The sequence below is a fragment of the Tribolium castaneum genome, chromosome 5 (assembly GCF_031307605.1).
Source record: "Tribolium castaneum strain GA2 chromosome 5, icTriCast1.1, whole genome shotgun sequence".
In the NCBI taxonomy this organism is placed as follows: domain Eukaryota; kingdom Metazoa; phylum Arthropoda; class Insecta; order Coleoptera; family Tenebrionidae; genus Tribolium; species Tribolium castaneum.
The window spans coordinates 7,154,327-7,169,616 of NC_087398.1; the positions used below are offsets into that span (position 1 = coordinate 7,154,327).

Consider the following 15,290-nt stretch of genomic DNA (forward strand, 5'->3'; position numbering starts at 1 on the left):
AATTCACGTACTAGCGAACGGTGAACTTGAATAAAAATATTGAAAAGTATACTTTTAGCAGACACACGTTTTAAAATCAAGAATCTTGTGAATCCCAAAATAAGCAGATTGATTGTGTCTAACAAAAATTACTAAATTAATTTTATTCAGAAATAATTTTCCAAAACAATTCGCAATCTTTTCATAAATGAAAGCTTACGTAGTAGCTGAAAGCTTCCTGCAAAACAAAAAATGCACAATCTTTTGCCGGTTTCCAGTAAAAAAAGACAACGGTGTTAATACACAAATTTATTTAACTATAAAATACAGTCGAAAGCAACATTGCAAAAATCAACCACACACTCCTATCTAAGGGAACCCATCATCGTCCTCCTCCGCCATTTCCTTCGCCAGCTCCAGGTCCTGCTGTTCCCTCTCTCTACGTTCCTCCGCAGATTCGAGCTCCTTTCCGTAGGCTTTGGGCGGATACCTCATCGCTTTCACACTCTGATTATGCAGATCCAAGCAGAAGGAAATCCGCTGATGGAAGGCCAATTGCGGCTCCTTCGTGCAATAAATATCAGTGCTCTCCTTACTCCTCATATAGCCCCCTTCAGGGTCCAAAGTCGCTTCAATAACCCCATCTCGGATCGCCTTCGCCACAATAAACTCTGCATCTTCGGCCGAATCCAAGCCCAACTTCTTGGCGATATCTTGCGGCGAAATCCTCGAATACGACAAACCTATCGCCCTAATAGCCGTTTTAATTACGTTATGTCTCAAGCGAAGAATCAAAGTAAATGTGTGATCTTGGCGAAACTGGGGCCCAAAATTTTCCAAAACTTCGCCAAAGCGGTGCAAGTTCCCCATCCGGACGGCCTGAGTGAGCTGGAAATAGGGGGCTAACGAGTGCCTCATGCTCGCCTGACGGAAAATCTGACGCTCGGGGATGTCCCCAAGCAGCAACTCAACCACAACCAGCAGCTTCTGCACCGTTTGTCGGAACCCAACGGCCGCATTTTGCGGTGCTTTTCTCATGGCTTGCACTAGGTGTTTATGGGCCACGCTGTATTCCAACCGCGCTGCCTTGATGCGCCCCAAATAGTACAAAAATCGCGCCCATTCGTTGTTACTGGCAGTTTCGGGAAAAACGCATTTGCTAACTAACTTATCGGACTGGTCGTAGAGCGAATAGTGCAAATAATTCCGCAACAAGCAATTGATCAAAACAGCCTGTCCCTCGAAATCGTTCCGCAAGGTGGCTGTCCGCAGACGCGCGTGCAAGAACGCCCGAATCGAGTCCAACTTTCCAGTCAGCTCCGCAACCCTCGAGTGGTAAAAATAGCACTTGGCGGCGATCAGGTCCAGGCTTCGGCGGTTTTGGACCGTGATTTTGTTCATCAAGGCTTGGGAGCACCTTACCCCATCGGTCAGCTTGCTGGTGTCTATGAGGTAGACCAGGATCAGGAGGTGGATGTAGGCGTCCACCTCGGGCACCGGGGACTTGGTGGCGGACCTCGCGCGCCCCGTCTCCAGCTCCAGCCCGGCGGGCACGTCCTCCAGGTACTCAGTCAGGGCGTCGCGCTCCGAGACTGGGTAGATCTGATTTACCAAACCTTTAAGTACAGCACCGTTGAGTTTGCGACGGGTGTTGGGCAAGCACCGCAGGACACGCAAAATGAAGCGGTTTTCTTTGTTGGTGACTGCCTTTTCGATTTGCCGGGCTTGCTCACGGATCTCCACCAAGTTTTGGAAATCGATGGTGCGCTTGCTGTCGCCCGCTTCCAGGCCAGGGGGGCTGTCGGCGTTCTTCATTTCGACGTCGGTTATGTCGGCAGGAGCCATCGTACTAGTCATTTTTCATTAATAACACTTTTGTTCGGGGGACCACTGTCAAATTTACTTTTGCTTCGTAACGCACCCCGGACGCAAACCGCTGTCAGTTTTACGTCACCAAAAATATATATTTTTTAATATTGGACGTTCTGTTAATACCCAATTAGGGGAAATTTAACTGTTACAATAAAACGCGAAAATTCAAGCTGTGTGATTATTTAAGCCCCTAACACGGCACGTAATTTTACTAATTACAGCTTCCTGTAGGTCCGAAACTGGCTTTGACAGTGACACTGACAGCTGTAAACAAAGTTTGAGGTTATTAGCATTATTTATTATGTAGAAAAAGTGGTAAGCAGAATTCTTTAGATAAATGCAACTTTATAATATGTGCAAAATGATGCAACTGTAGTTATCTCGGCAACTTTTACGTGTGACAATGGATCGGGGGAAGTATGTTTTTTGTCGAAAAATGAGCAAAAAATCATTCTTTACTTTAAGATTTTCGTTATTGTTATTGGATCCCGGTGAGATCTATTTTGAGGACTTCAGCGCAGTTTTGATACCTCCGGACATAACGCCGAAAACGTTCGATTCAAAGAAACAGGATGGCAGGCTCAAAATGTGTTCAAAATCTTTAGTTTTTGACCCAAAAGATATCTACAAACCAATTATCAAAATACCGTTAAAAAACTGTGTTGTGATCGAGCAATGGAAAGGTAGCGCAAAGTATTTAACAAATAACAACGTCCTAACTGTAAACTGTCGGGAGTACATTGAAATGTTAGAAGGAAATATTGTTGCCCCCTATAAATTCCGCGAGGCTACTAATTTCTTGTTTCAATTAAACTACGCCAACATTATGAACTGTTTGCCCCAAATTTGTCAGTTACATAGGGCCAGCACTTTACCGGCCGCTGAACAAGCTGACATGGTAAGTTTTTTGGTTTTTTATTCATTTTTGTGTTAATTGTCTATAGATCGCAACTATCGTTCATTCACGACATGCTCGGGTTAGTTTTGACCCTTTGTGGTTAGATTTATATGAAAAGGTTGTTTTGGAGACTGAGGCAGATAAAGTTACTCCTCTTGTTGTAAACCCTGGTAGACTTTTATTATCAACATCACGATTGTTTTTCCAACCCTATAATAATGTAGAAAGCGTAAGTAACCAAATCGGGGTTTTATACTTGTGTAACTGCTTTTTATCAAGGTTCCGGTTATTAAAATTGAGCTGAACAGCATCAAGAGGATGGTGAAAAGGCGGTTCTTGTTGAGGCACATAGTAAGTGTCGGATTTTTTTTAATTTTCATAATTGCTAAATTTTTAGAAAAAATTTAAACTAATAATTTACATAATACATTTTAGGGCTTGGAAATTTATTGTAGCGAAAGTAGTAGTAACCCTCACATTTATCTATCGTTTCGAAGTCAGCAAAAACGCGATCATTTATACGATAATTTATTGAACCAACCGGTCTTAAAATTGGAGGAGCTAGACCAAGATGTTATGACTCTCCAATGGCAAAATGGTATTATATCAAATTATGATTACCTCCAATATATCAATAGGTACTATTGCGAAATATTTGGGCTTGGTGACTACAGGTTTTTCCAGCTTAGGCGACCGTACAATCAACGATTTAACCCAGTACCCCATTTTCCCTTGGATTATTTCAAACTACACCGACCCAGAATTAGACTTCAAAGACCCAAAAAATTACAGAGACTTGAGTAAACCAGTCGGTGCATTAAACGAGGTCCGTTTACGCCGACTTCTGGAACGATATGACGAAATGTCGCATCCGAAATTTTTGTATGGATCGCACTACTCAACCCCTGGCTTTGTTCTCTTTTATTTAGCACGTCTTTACCCCCATTACGTCCTGTGCCTACAAAGTGGGCGCTTTGACCATCCAGACCGAATGTTCAATTCAGTGGCAGATGTTTACAAAAATTGCCAAACCAACATGTCCGACTTCAAAGAATTAATACCCGAGTTTTACGACGTGAGCCAAGAGGGAAATTTCCTTGTTAATAACATGGGGATCAATTTCGGGTATCGCCACAACGGGCTCAAAGTCGCTGACGTTGAATTGCCCCCATGGGCCGACAGCCCCCAGGACTTCGTTCGCAAATTGAGGGACGCCTTGGAGAGTGATGTGGTGTCGCAGGGGCTCCACCAGTGGATTGACCTGATTTTTGGGTTTAAGCAGCAAGGGGAAGAAGCGGTGAAGGCTAATAATTGTATGTCGGTTATTTTTTGATTGCGTTCGAAATGAGATTTTTTTTGCTAGTGTTTTATCATTTGTGTTACGAGGGAAATGTCGATTTGGATAAAATACAAGATTTGAATCAACGACACGCTTTGGAAGTGCAAATAATGGAGTTTGGGCAAATTCCCAAACAAGTGTTCAAAGTGCCGCATCCGGCGCGCAAAATAGGGCTTCCTCTGTTGACCGAACCGCATCAGGTTAATCTAACAGAAACAGAAGGTTTGTACTACTCTTTGAGTTTTTTTTACCAATATATTAGGATGTAATTTTTTGCGGTTTTATAAAGACTTCTTGATCACTGTTTTAGCAAAAAATTGTTAAAATTGAAACTTTGTAGCGCTATTTTTGGTAATTTTTATGCGATACTGTTACGATCACTGACTGCATATTGTTTTGATGGTCTTCTGTTTATATTTTGGATAAGCAATTTACTCAGTTTTTCATTGAAAATATCGCACATTTAGTGAAAAACAGAAAATGAAATAAAAAATAACTAACGGTGTAATTTTTTTATCTTTTAACTTTTACTATCATATGACGACTTGCCAGTTGTTACACTGGTTTAATATACAATTTTTAAACTCCCAGATCTTTGGAAAAATATCACCAGTTTGGAAGTTGTTTCCACATTTAACACCCACAAGAACACGGTGAGTCACCTTTTCATCAGCGATGATGGGTCTCGTGTGACTTCCGTCGGTCATGATTCCAAGCTAAAGGTGTTTTCTTTGGAACAAAGTCGCCAGACTAGAAGCGCAAACATTGGAAATATGCCTTTAAGTAGCTGCATTCAAATGCCTAATGTCAATGTTCTCGTTATCGGCAGTTGGGACAATCAAATGTGAGTCAAAATATAAATTTTTCCAAACATTTCCAAACAAAAATTCAGTTTGTTGTACGACCTGGACTATGGGAAAGTCACCGAAAGCGTATTAGCCCACGAAGACGCGATCACTTGCATGTGCTGGGGCAGAAAGAGTAATATTTTGGTGTCCGGCAGTGGCGACTGCACTGTTAAAATATGGAAAGGTTTGAATAACAACGGAATAATCAAGCCCATTCAATGTTTACAGAAACAAATCGACCACAATTCGCACGTTAACTGCTTGGACTTCGACAAGTAATTAAAACAAAGGGTTTGCGGCTCTTTTTAGTGACTTTTTTCAGTGATAACGAACACCTCGCCGTTGGCACGGAAGACGGGGAAGTGTATATTTGGAAAACGGGCGATTTCACCCTTTACAAAAAATACACAATACATTCTTCGAGCATCACAGCGATTAATTACAGTCCCGACGGCTTGAAATTGGCCCTGGGTGCCAAAAACAAAACTTTACAAATTGTAGATGTGGGAACTGGGCTTCCTGTTTTCACGAAAACTTTGAAATCGGCCATTTCGTGTTTGAAATGGGTGGGGTTTTTACTGGTTTTAGGCTGTGACGATGGCAGTTTGTTTATTTGGGACATTGTGGAAGTTAGGTTGCTTTACGAAGTCAGTGGGGCCCACTCTGGAGCAATAAAAACTGTCGATATTTCGCCCGAGCACGCTATCATTGTTACCGGGAGTGAGGATCGCCTTATCAAAGTGTGGAAACCAAAATAAAACAATAATTTTACATAGTATTTTAACTTAAGTATTGTGATATTTTTAATAAAACTTCCATTTTTATTTTATTACTACGACAAGTGTTTTATTTAAAAATTGACAAAGTCAAACTCGCGCTCCATGCGCAGGGTGACTGTGAGCCTTTCCCGGTCTTTGTCCCACTTGGCGTCGCCTTTTTGCGGGTGTACTGGTTGCGGGAGCGGTATATTTAGGGAAAAGTTGGGCGAGGAGACTTCCAACTGCTTTGGCAGCACTTTGATGTCCATGTTTTGCATATGCTCGCCTGGCAGGTCTATAGTTACAACCATGTCTTCGCAGCTGGACGTGGAGGGTGTCTTGGCCCCCATCTGCAACAAAGTGTGAACTACAACTCGGTTAAAGCCACGCAAAACCTGCAAAAACATGTCCGAAGGTGTGACTTTTTGGCGGTAGCTTATATCCCATTTTGGTGTTTTTTTCCAATCGGTGGAAATAATTTCCGTGTCACAAGTGTCCATGAATTTTTCTTCACGCTCAGTTTCGAGTTTCGCATAGGGGTTTGTTTTGGTTTCTTTGGGCTTTTTTTCGCCCGTGTTGGGATTAACCCCTGGAGTTTCATTGCTATCAGAGTCAGAATCGTCGTCTTCCCGAGGCGGGTTGAATAATTTGACCAAGTTTTGTATTTCGTAAAATTCGGTCATTTTCAAATGAACAAACAAGACAATTATTTTCTTCTGGACTTTGACATCGGTTGGCAAATATTGATTTAACTAGCTATGACAACCGAATGCTTTGAAGAAATTCAAAAATTGATCTCAAACCTCGTCCCAAACGGTTTAAAAATTGTTGTGTTCTCTTGATGTTACGTAGGGTGTCTCATAATAAGTCAAAATATCTTTTAGAATTTTTTAAACTAAATGAATACTCCAGTTATCCACCCAGAAAACGCTCGCTTTTATTACCTTGTATTAAAGTCGTCTTATTAGTTGTTAATTTTTTTATTTTTATGGTCATTGGAATAAATGAAACTACAGTATACGAATTTGCGTTTATTTCCCTTCAACGAGAACATATAAATTAGAATTTATTTACGAATTACAAACTTAAACTAACTTTTGATAAAGTACAGCTTATCAAGTTATTACAATGTGTAACATGCAACAAAACATACAGTACGTTATTGTGTTGTTACAATGTGAGCAAATTACGGAAGTCGCATCTTTGGATATCGGATACACGACAATCTCTTCGCAACAAGGACAGAGCAGCCTTTTTACCCTAACTTGCTTGATAGAGGCACCCATTTTTTCTGAAATAATAAAAATAAGTTAGGACATACCCAAATATGTATGTGACAAATTTCACCCAATGTTATGAAAATAATAAATATTAATAACAATAGCTACTTACTTTTTTCGGTTAGATATCGTTGCAGCAAATTTGAAGATGTTACGGCCAAATGTCTGGACACGTTATGATTTCACTTAAGAAAATTGTACATTTATATGCATAATGCGAGGGCAGGTCATAAAATAGTGCTGATAATAAGGGATTAACGAAGAAAATATCCACTTTCTAATCTATCGTTTCTAATCGCTACCCCTCAACAGGGGGTTGACCACTTATTTTAATAGAAATTTCTCTAAAGGCATTTATTGGCTTTTGTTGTTTTGATTGTGTTTCCAGGAAATTTCGGGCTTTCTAAAGGGATAATTGTTCGGATAATCGTAAAGACGTGAGTTTCTCAAAATATGAAGCAAATGTAAAGTATTTTCTGCAAAAATTAAACGAAGGACGAAACATTTTTTAACTCGATTTTACATAAATATTGTTTTTTTTAATACCGATGTAAATCGTGCACGAGACAATAAATTAGAACCGTGATTAGAACTAATTAAAAAAGCAGCATGTAATTATTTACTACACCTTCAGTATGTTATTTATTAGTGTATTTTAACGATCATGAATATCTATAAAATCACCCAAAAAAACCTGGGTGGAAAAAATTACCCAAGGCTACGACAGACAGTATAAGAGCGTCAGCGTGAAATGAATTAAATACAAAAGGAATATTTGTTATCACTGAAAATAAAATTTTGTGTAAACCAGAAATAATTAACTTCAACTTTATTAATTAATAATAATTTACTAATTAATAAAGTAAGTTTTAGTTTATAACTTTCGGCTAATTATATATTTGTATAGGTTCTCTCCTTTATCAGGTATTAATGTTAACACTTGAATAGCAAATGAATAATAAAATTGCCATAATGTAATATTAATTAACCCGGCGCATCCACCATTTTTGTAATTTTTAGAAAACAACTAATAATTGTTTTACACTTTATTTAATTAAATAGTTTTTAGTAATAGTACAAATTTGCGTGTAAATACGATTTGATTGTTAGCACATCAAAAGAAAAATGGAAAATGTAGTTTGGGGTTTCCCCCATAGAGACTTTACATTCGTAATGAACAAATAAATTAATAATTAAAAAAGTGTCCTCGGTTTTATTATCACAATATTCAAGTTGAATGTCAGTGCTACGTCCCACTCCTCGTTCCTCCACTCTGCAAAATCCTGATATAGAAGGTACTCCGTTAGAAATACTAATTCTAATTTCTTACAACCTTTCGAATTAAAATATGTCTGAATTATCGGAGGACGAGTATGATTACCGAGATTACATTGCCGAGTTTGCCGATGAGAAAGTGGGCCCCCCTTTGGTAAACCTAAACGAAAATGAACATAACCTCAATTATCTTCCTGAACTTTTCAGATTGCAAAAAAATCGCGTTTAATTGCTGCAGCCGTTCAAGGCAATGTGGACATCATTAGAGATTTGTTGGACTCCCCTAAATGGTACCATGTTAGAGACAATATGAACCGTAATCTCTTGCACATTGCAATTTTGCGAGAACAGTAATCAAAGGAACGTGTTCAAATTATTTGGTGGTCTAAAATTTACATTTTAGACGGGAGGTGTTTGACTACATCCTGACGCTTCCAGATTTTCCGTTCGATGCTTTCAGTACGTACGGAGAAACTGTCTTAGATGTTGCCTTAACAGTTTTTGGTGATAACTACGGTCCACGCAAATTTGTGGAGGAATATTTTGCTCGTGAACTCTTAAGAAAGGGCATATTTTATACTTGGCACGAAAATACTTTACTGCTCAGGGCCATTGAGAGATCGTATAATGAAGTTGTAGTGTTGTTAATTGAGCAGGGGGTTGATGTTGATGCCTATAATTGTAACGGGTTCACGCCGCTACAAGTTGCTACCACTTATGCCGATAATGCTGAAGCAACTGCCATATTATTGATGTTTGGTGCCGATCCATTAATCTGCTATCCTACATGGTACACTGTTTTTGAAAAATGTCCTAATCCAGAAATACAAAAAATATTGTTCTACTACATATACGACCAAGGTTCAGAGGTAGACATTCACTTAGAAGTATTGTTACCGCTTGCCGCAACTAATCCGTCCTTATTTGATGAAGTATTTAAAAACTCAATTAATATAAACATGACCAAATGTCATGCCGGGATTTGTCTCGAAAAGTTGTGTGTTATGGACGTCGAGTCTTTAAAATTAGTGATCACAAAGTGTACCTATTATCTTAGAAAAGTTTTTTCAGCACCTGTTCAAGAGAAAATAAAAGTATGCTGCAACAAATGGTCCCTTGAAAATCTACTTGTGTTGCTTGAGAGTAACTTGAGGGACGACATCCTAAATTCTATTAAAATTTTAGACAGTACTTCAATTTTGCAAGAAATGGTTAAAGATAACAAAACCGAAAGTGAAATTAGCGAAGTTTTGTGTTTTTTGTTAAGCTACGGCCTTGAGATCGCTGCATATGACCTCCATTTGATTTACTCCGAGTTTGGATATTGCAATTTATTCAAAATTCTTTTGCATATGGACGATGTTTCCCAAAAATGTGATAACTTTCAGAATGTTAAAATTATGCCGCTATTTAGCTATGATGTTACAATAAGCCTTGAAGATTATCTTGATTCTTTCAAGTCAAACCAACCCGCTCATTTTTTAGAACTTTGTTCTTACTTTTGTCGACCAAATCTAATCAAAAACTGTGATCTAGAAACAGTTCAACAAATACCCCTCCTTGTCGAGTTGGCGAGAAACGAATTTCGGAAATTTTTTGTGGAAAAATTTCAAATTAAAACATGCCGCAGGTTTTACTCACTTTTGAACTGTCTACCTATCAGTAACACATATAAAAAAATTGTTACGTATGAAACACCACTGTATTAAACTCTGTTTGTAAGTTTACATTTTCAAATAAATAATTTTGTCTATACGTTGATTTTTTATTTATAACTATCCTACTATCCTACAAATGTTGTCTGTAAAAAAATATTCTTCCCCTGGTTTATCTTTGTGGGACGTAATTACAGTTCATAAAATAATTAGATGACCAGCAAAAATTAAATCACACTTTCCGCTTTCTAAAAAATTAGATCAAAGAAAAAATATTTTACGATCAATTCTTTCCTATTATAGCTAGGAATAGGTCAAGAGATTCTTAATATCAGCGTGACATGACAATGAAATCACTTAACGATTATCAAGATCCTTAAAGATAAAAAAAGGAAAAATGTATATATAAATAAATTTTCGTGTAACTGCTTAATTATAACTTCAAGATGAAGCAAATAAGTATCTTGCTGTGTTTTTTGTTTGCTGGGGCTCTTCCCAGCAACGTTTATTCGCAAGAAAACAACGGTAAGTTTGTGTGACGTCGACCGAGAATCTAATCTCTAAATTTTTGTTAGAGTATGCTATTGATCCCTATATTTTTGAGGACCTTATTAACAAGACCATAGAAAGTCTTAGGCCAAGTATTCCGGATCCTTTGCAAATCGACAATCTTCCACTTTCATTTCCGGACGATGAAACCGCTGTTATAAAGTAAAATTTCTGTTGTAAAAACGAATAGCTTATCAATTTATCCAGAGGCAATGCCAGCGTTTCCAACTTGGAGCTCACAGGACTGCAGGGCTTTGAAGTCACAGCTTTGCATTTTGCCATCGTTGGAATGCAACTTAACTTCACGTTACTTCTTCCCAAAATAGACTTTTTTACTGATTACACTCTCAATCTGCTTCTTGCTAATACCTTGCCAGTTTGGGGAGACGGCAACGTTACGTAAGTTTGTGCATTTGACAAACATTTCTTAACTTTTTTCCACAGTCTTAATCTTGAAAACGCCGAGATTCAGGCTAGTGCTCAAGCCAATCTCACAGGCGGAATTTCCGTGGAAAATCTCCACGTGCAAGTTTCTCTAGGCAGTGCTACAGTTAGTTGCTAAATTTATTGGTGCCAGTATACTTTAACACTCTTGTTGTAGCTTGAACTGCATGGACTACTTGGTGATGAAGAACTGTGTGACCTGATCTCTGCGATTTTCAATGATTTGGTTGCAAAACTGGTTGACGAAAACCAAAATCTTATTTCCGAAATTTTGAGCCCGATTATAGAGGCCGTTATTAACGCCATTTTGGCTGATATTATTCCCACGACCACCGCCCTTCCTGAATTTGTAACAAATGGCTTGAATTGATTTTCTTATAATAATAAAAGGAGAAATAATAGTGTGTTTTTTATTTAAATAAAGAATTTATCAAACAAATCACGTCTCTGACGCTGGGTGTTGTGTCGAAAAGCAAGAGCTGGATATGACGGCACGGACTGGGGAATTTTTTAATTCTTACATTAGTTATTCGAAATATTTGTAAATTAACAAACTTGTTTTTTTTTCTTCCAAATTAACAAATATTTACGACAGGATTTTATTAAAGTCAGAAAAACACAAAAATAAAAACTCACGCTAAAAGAAAGTTTGATAAAATTAATTGGCTTTATCAATATTTTCTTTATTAAATGTGGTTGTATTTTAAGTTCTTATTAAATCTTTTTGTAATAGGTTTTATTGTTGCAATTTGTTGCAATAGTTATTACTTGTTAACAAGAATTCCCGTTTTAAATTTATTTGTTAATTCACTATCAATTTATCTCTATGAAACAAACCATTTTGACCACACTGATAAACAGCAGATATCGGTGTTTACATCACATCAGTCCAAACTTTCGAAAATAAAAATAAAATGTGTACACGTGCATTTTGAAACACCTGGAAAGATTATAAGAGATAGTTTACATTTACATACAAAACACTTACAAGTGGTCAACAAATAATGCTCAGTAAAGCAAACCCAAGACCGATTAGCTATTGTATTAGTAGCTATTATTGTAGTTGTAACATATTGTAAACAACTCTCTTTTATTAAGTATTTGGGTCGTTTAGTAACACCTTGATTTTTAATTTGCCCTCAACCCTAGATCATTTTAAGAACCTTTTTTATATACATTTTTCAGTACCGGTATTATTTGGCGAAAAATCTTCAAAGACAATAATAAAAATTCGTTATCAATAAAAATCCGTTTGCGTTAATGTTACACATTCTCTAAAAGTTTTTCGTGTTCTGTTCAGGTGGCAGGAAACAATACAATCAACTTATTGTTTATTTTTAATTATTATAAAGGTCAACAATGCACTCCAGCCACACATAATAATAAATATGCCAACAGAAATATTTAGCCCTTTAATTGAAAAGTCACTCCGTTTGTAGATAGCGCATCGGTTTGCAGCATTTTATAAGAAACTGTATTTTTTAATTTCATTTGTTGCTTCAAACATGAAACGTTTCGCAATTTTGTCGGTGTGTGTCCTTTTTGGACTTGCTGTAGCTGAGAGTGAAGGTAATTATTATTGTATAATTGCTAATAATAAAAAATTAATTTTAGTTGACTCTCACATTGAGCCCTTTATTTACGAAGACAAAATTAATGAGACCATTGAAGCTTTAAGACCTGATATTCCCGATCCTTTGAAAATTGCTGATCTTTTAATAAAAATTCCAGAAGATTTGGATCTGTTGAGGTGACATTTCGAGAAGCTTTAATTTCGATTTTTTACATTTAATATTTTAGTGGGAATGCGAGTGTGGCAAATTTTGAGCTGACGGGATTGCAGGGCTTTCAAGTGCCCTATTTGCACCTTGCGGTGATAGGAATGCAACTAAATTTTACTTTTGTTCTTCCTTCTATCAATCTGTTTACGGACTACAAGGGCGACCTTCTTGTCGCAAACTTGGTTCCATTTTACGGAGCTGGCAAAGCCAAGTAAGCAGTTATAAAAATTAATCATTTGGTTATTAGTTTGTTAACAGTGTTCACATTTTGAACGCTGAAATTCAAGGATGTGCACAAGCCGATCTTAATAATGGAATTTCGGTCAAAAATCTCCGCATTCAACTTTACGTCGAGTCGGCAACTGTGAGTTTTTTATAATACAGACGCAAAGTTGTTATGTGTTGGTTTTTTCAGTTTGACATTCATGGAGCTCTCAACAACGAAGACTTTAGCCAAATTTTGAGCGCTCTTTTGAATGACTTGGTGCCTTCGTTTATTGATAACCACCAACAAGTTATTTCTGATGTTCTTAGTCCCATCATCGAGGGGCTTATCAACGCGATTTTGAATGGAGGTGGTTCGTCAACACCTGCTCCAACCACCGCTCCATAAGAGAATTTGCTACATATTTGTAAATTGGAATTTTGTTTAATAAACACAAAAAAAAATAAACAGATTTTGTCCTCTGGCAGTTTTCAATTTTTTTTCTTAATTCATGTACCCACCCATAAGTTTTTTTATTCTGATTTATCCACACTGACTAATAAATTTAATTTATAAATGACTCATGAAAGTTAATATAGGTATCTTTTTATTAATAGATAAAAGTAAAATATTCTCAAAAATTTAAAAGCATTTAGTTAAAACACTCATTTAGAGGAAAACTTGATTCAATAAATATCAGGTAAACTTATCAACTTATACATAAATCTTTCTTTGTTTTTTAGTTGCAAAACTACAACCCTTAAGAATAAAGAATGAAATAGTTTTGAATTAAAAACAATTTAAAAACATACAACTTCTTTATTAAAAAAATAATAGGTAAAATGAGGTTTCTTAAACAAAATGTCTGTGTCTTTAATCATCTTTAAATGTAGTTATAAAATCTACCACGTCTTTAACTTGTTATCGCAATTTTGGACTAAAGGTTTTCTTCATCTTCTAAAAATGCGCAGCGTGTTTAAAAATTTAAACTATTCCACTTTTTAAGAGGACAGAGTAAAGTTCATAAAACGTACTATGACCCGTTTTGTTAATTTGTACGGAATTCAACTGATGCTATTAGTGCCATTCGTATCAGTAGATTATGATCTGTTATAACAGTCAATTTTTAGATAAGATTTTGTTATTTATCACTAACACCTGAAACACTTTGTTCTGCTTACTGCACTCATTACAGAAAATAACTTTTCAGTTTTTGTAAAGTTTGAAGAAAAGAGCAACATGTTGAAATATTGTGCCGCGTTTTTGGCTATAATTTTGTGCGGAAATGCCTCATCTTCGGACATTTCGGCTAAGTTAAACGAGTTAGGTGAGAATCACAAACAAACACATATGATGGATTTTGGCAAAAACTAGAGTTAAATAATAACAGATTCGTTAATCTTTCAGATCTGGAGGGTGAAATTGAACCCTTTGCCATGGAAGGCACAATTAATCAAACACTTCAAGAACTCAGAGAGAAATTACCCGATCCCTTAGACATTGAACTTACAATTCCCCAACTAAACTTTGCCGACGCTCTTATGAAGTATATTGTTTTAGTTTAGTTCTTGTTATATTTAAGAAACTTTTGCAGTGGTACTTTGGACCTTTCCAATCCCAGTATCATAGGACTAACAACTTTCTTAGTACCAGCACTTAAATTTAACATAATTGGGTTCAAATTGAACTTAACTCTACTTTTCCCGGTATTTCAAGTTGACCCCACTTATGAGACAGATATGATACTTTTGACCGTTTTGCCAATTTATGGAAACGGAACGGCCAAGTGAGTAACGAATTACGAATTTCTTTGTAATGAAAAATAATGATTTTTTTTGCAAGCAGAGTCTATCTGAATGATCTTAAGTTGGACACTTATCTTGAACTCAAGACCTCACCTTCCTTACACATACAAAACTTTAGAATTCTTATAACTTTAGACAATATAAAGGTAATATTTGCAAGTTTTTTAACTTGTGAGTGAGTAATTGTATCACTTTTAGCTTGACATTGAGGGTCTTCTATACGATGAGGAATTCAGTAAGTTTGCAAGTGCAGTGGCAAGCGGGCTTGCCAATACTTTTATTACTCCTTATATCAATGACAATGCCGAAGCTATTAGTGACGTACTGAGTCCGATAATTGAAACCGCAATTAACGAAATCTTAGCTGGGAACAGTTCAACTAGCGCCCCAGTCACGGAGCCAACTCCTGCGGCTGAAGTAACCATCAAAGAACTTCACCATCTCATACAAAACGCTTTGCCCAGCATTTTTTGAATGTACGAAATACAATAAAACCCAAGATGATTAAAAATACATTGTTTTAATTAAACACAAAAACATTATGTTTCTTATCTATTTGTTATGGTGGCAATCATTAAAAAATGTTTGTCACTCACTTTTAA

At 36.8% G+C, this 15,290-nt stretch overlaps 7 protein-coding genes and 1 long non-coding RNA gene across 9 annotated transcripts; 5 read left to right on the forward strand and 3 right to left on the reverse strand.

The window, feature by feature from the left end:
- Positions 1–275: 275 nt before the first annotated feature.
- Positions 276–2,014, reverse strand: Rpn3 (Regulatory particle non-ATPase 3). The gene has a single exon (XM_966593.5). It carries the CDS (start codon positions 1,834–1,836, stop codon positions 349–351), a length of 1,488 nt encoding a protein of 495 aa, XP_971686.1. The 5' UTR covers positions 1,837–2,014; the 3' UTR covers positions 276–348.
- Positions 2,015–2,090: 76 nt separating this feature from the next.
- Positions 2,091–5,771, forward strand: LOC660295 (protein FAN). Of its 2 annotated transcripts, XM_008195463.3 has the most exons (11): positions 2,091–2,166; positions 2,228–2,268; positions 2,317–2,749; positions 2,796–2,978; positions 3,029–3,100; positions 3,185–3,387; positions 3,434–4,062; positions 4,113–4,310; positions 4,680–4,932; positions 4,981–5,211; positions 5,259–5,771. In XM_008195463.3, exons 2-11 carry the CDS (start codon positions 2,255–2,257, stop codon positions 5,692–5,694), a joined length of 2,652 nt encoding a protein of 883 aa, XP_008193685.1. In that variant the 5' UTR covers positions 2,091–2,166; positions 2,228–2,254; the 3' UTR covers positions 5,695–5,771. The 2 variants fall into 2 exon arrangements, with proteins under 2 accessions (XP_008193685.1, XP_064213226.1); XM_064357156.1 differs by having other exon boundaries at positions 2,116–2,268.
- Dnaaf6 (Dynein axonemal assembly factor 6) lies at positions 5,735–6,469 on the reverse strand. The gene is made up of 2 exons (XM_966484.5): positions 6,090–6,469; positions 5,735–6,044 (listed from the first exon to the last, which is right to left on the reverse strand). Exons 1-2 carry the CDS (start codon positions 6,375–6,377, stop codon positions 5,787–5,789), a joined length of 546 nt encoding a protein of 181 aa, XP_971577.2. The 5' UTR covers positions 6,378–6,469; the 3' UTR covers positions 5,735–5,786.
- Positions 6,470–6,712: 243 nt separating this feature from the next.
- LOC103313097 (uncharacterized) lies at positions 6,713–7,414 on the reverse strand. Its single transcript, XR_511466.3, has 2 exons — positions 7,087–7,414; positions 6,713–6,985 (listed from the first exon to the last, which is right to left on the reverse strand). It is a non-coding gene; the product is annotated as an uncharacterized LOC103313097 (long non-coding RNA).
- Positions 7,415–8,189: 775 nt separating this feature from the next.
- Positions 8,190–10,004, forward strand: LOC103313096 (hypothetical protein). The gene is made up of 3 exons (XM_008195461.3): positions 8,190–8,403; positions 8,457–8,599; positions 8,653–10,004. Exons 1-3 carry the CDS (start codon positions 8,323–8,325, stop codon positions 9,956–9,958), a joined length of 1,530 nt encoding a protein of 509 aa, XP_008193683.1. The 5' UTR covers positions 8,190–8,322; the 3' UTR covers positions 9,959–10,004.
- A 272-nt stretch (positions 10,005–10,276) lies between these two features.
- Positions 10,277–11,298, forward strand: LOC103313095 (uncharacterized protein). The gene is made up of 5 exons (XM_008195460.3): positions 10,277–10,429; positions 10,480–10,615; positions 10,661–10,852; positions 10,898–11,003; positions 11,055–11,298. The coding sequence occupies exons 1-5, from the start codon at positions 10,351–10,353 to the stop codon at positions 11,265–11,267; spliced, it is 726 nt and encodes a 241-aa protein (XP_008193682.1). The 5' UTR covers positions 10,277–10,350; the 3' UTR covers positions 11,268–11,298.
- Positions 11,299–12,298: 1,000 nt separating this feature from the next.
- Positions 12,299–13,370, forward strand: LOC100142033 (uncharacterized). Its single transcript, XM_001814215.4, has 5 exons — positions 12,299–12,466; positions 12,512–12,647; positions 12,698–12,889; positions 12,937–13,042; positions 13,094–13,370. Exons 1-5 carry the CDS (start codon positions 12,403–12,405, stop codon positions 13,289–13,291), a joined length of 696 nt encoding a protein of 231 aa, XP_001814267.1. The 5' UTR covers positions 12,299–12,402; the 3' UTR covers positions 13,292–13,370.
- A 640-nt stretch (positions 13,371–14,010) lies between these two features.
- LOC660043 (uncharacterized) lies at positions 14,011–15,199 on the forward strand. Its single transcript, XM_971241.4, has 5 exons — positions 14,011–14,210; positions 14,291–14,429; positions 14,478–14,669; positions 14,729–14,834; positions 14,887–15,199. Exons 1-5 carry the CDS (start codon positions 14,123–14,125, stop codon positions 15,160–15,162), a joined length of 801 nt encoding a protein of 266 aa, XP_976334.1. The 5' UTR covers positions 14,011–14,122; the 3' UTR covers positions 15,163–15,199.
- Positions 15,200–15,290: the final 91 nt, after the last annotated feature.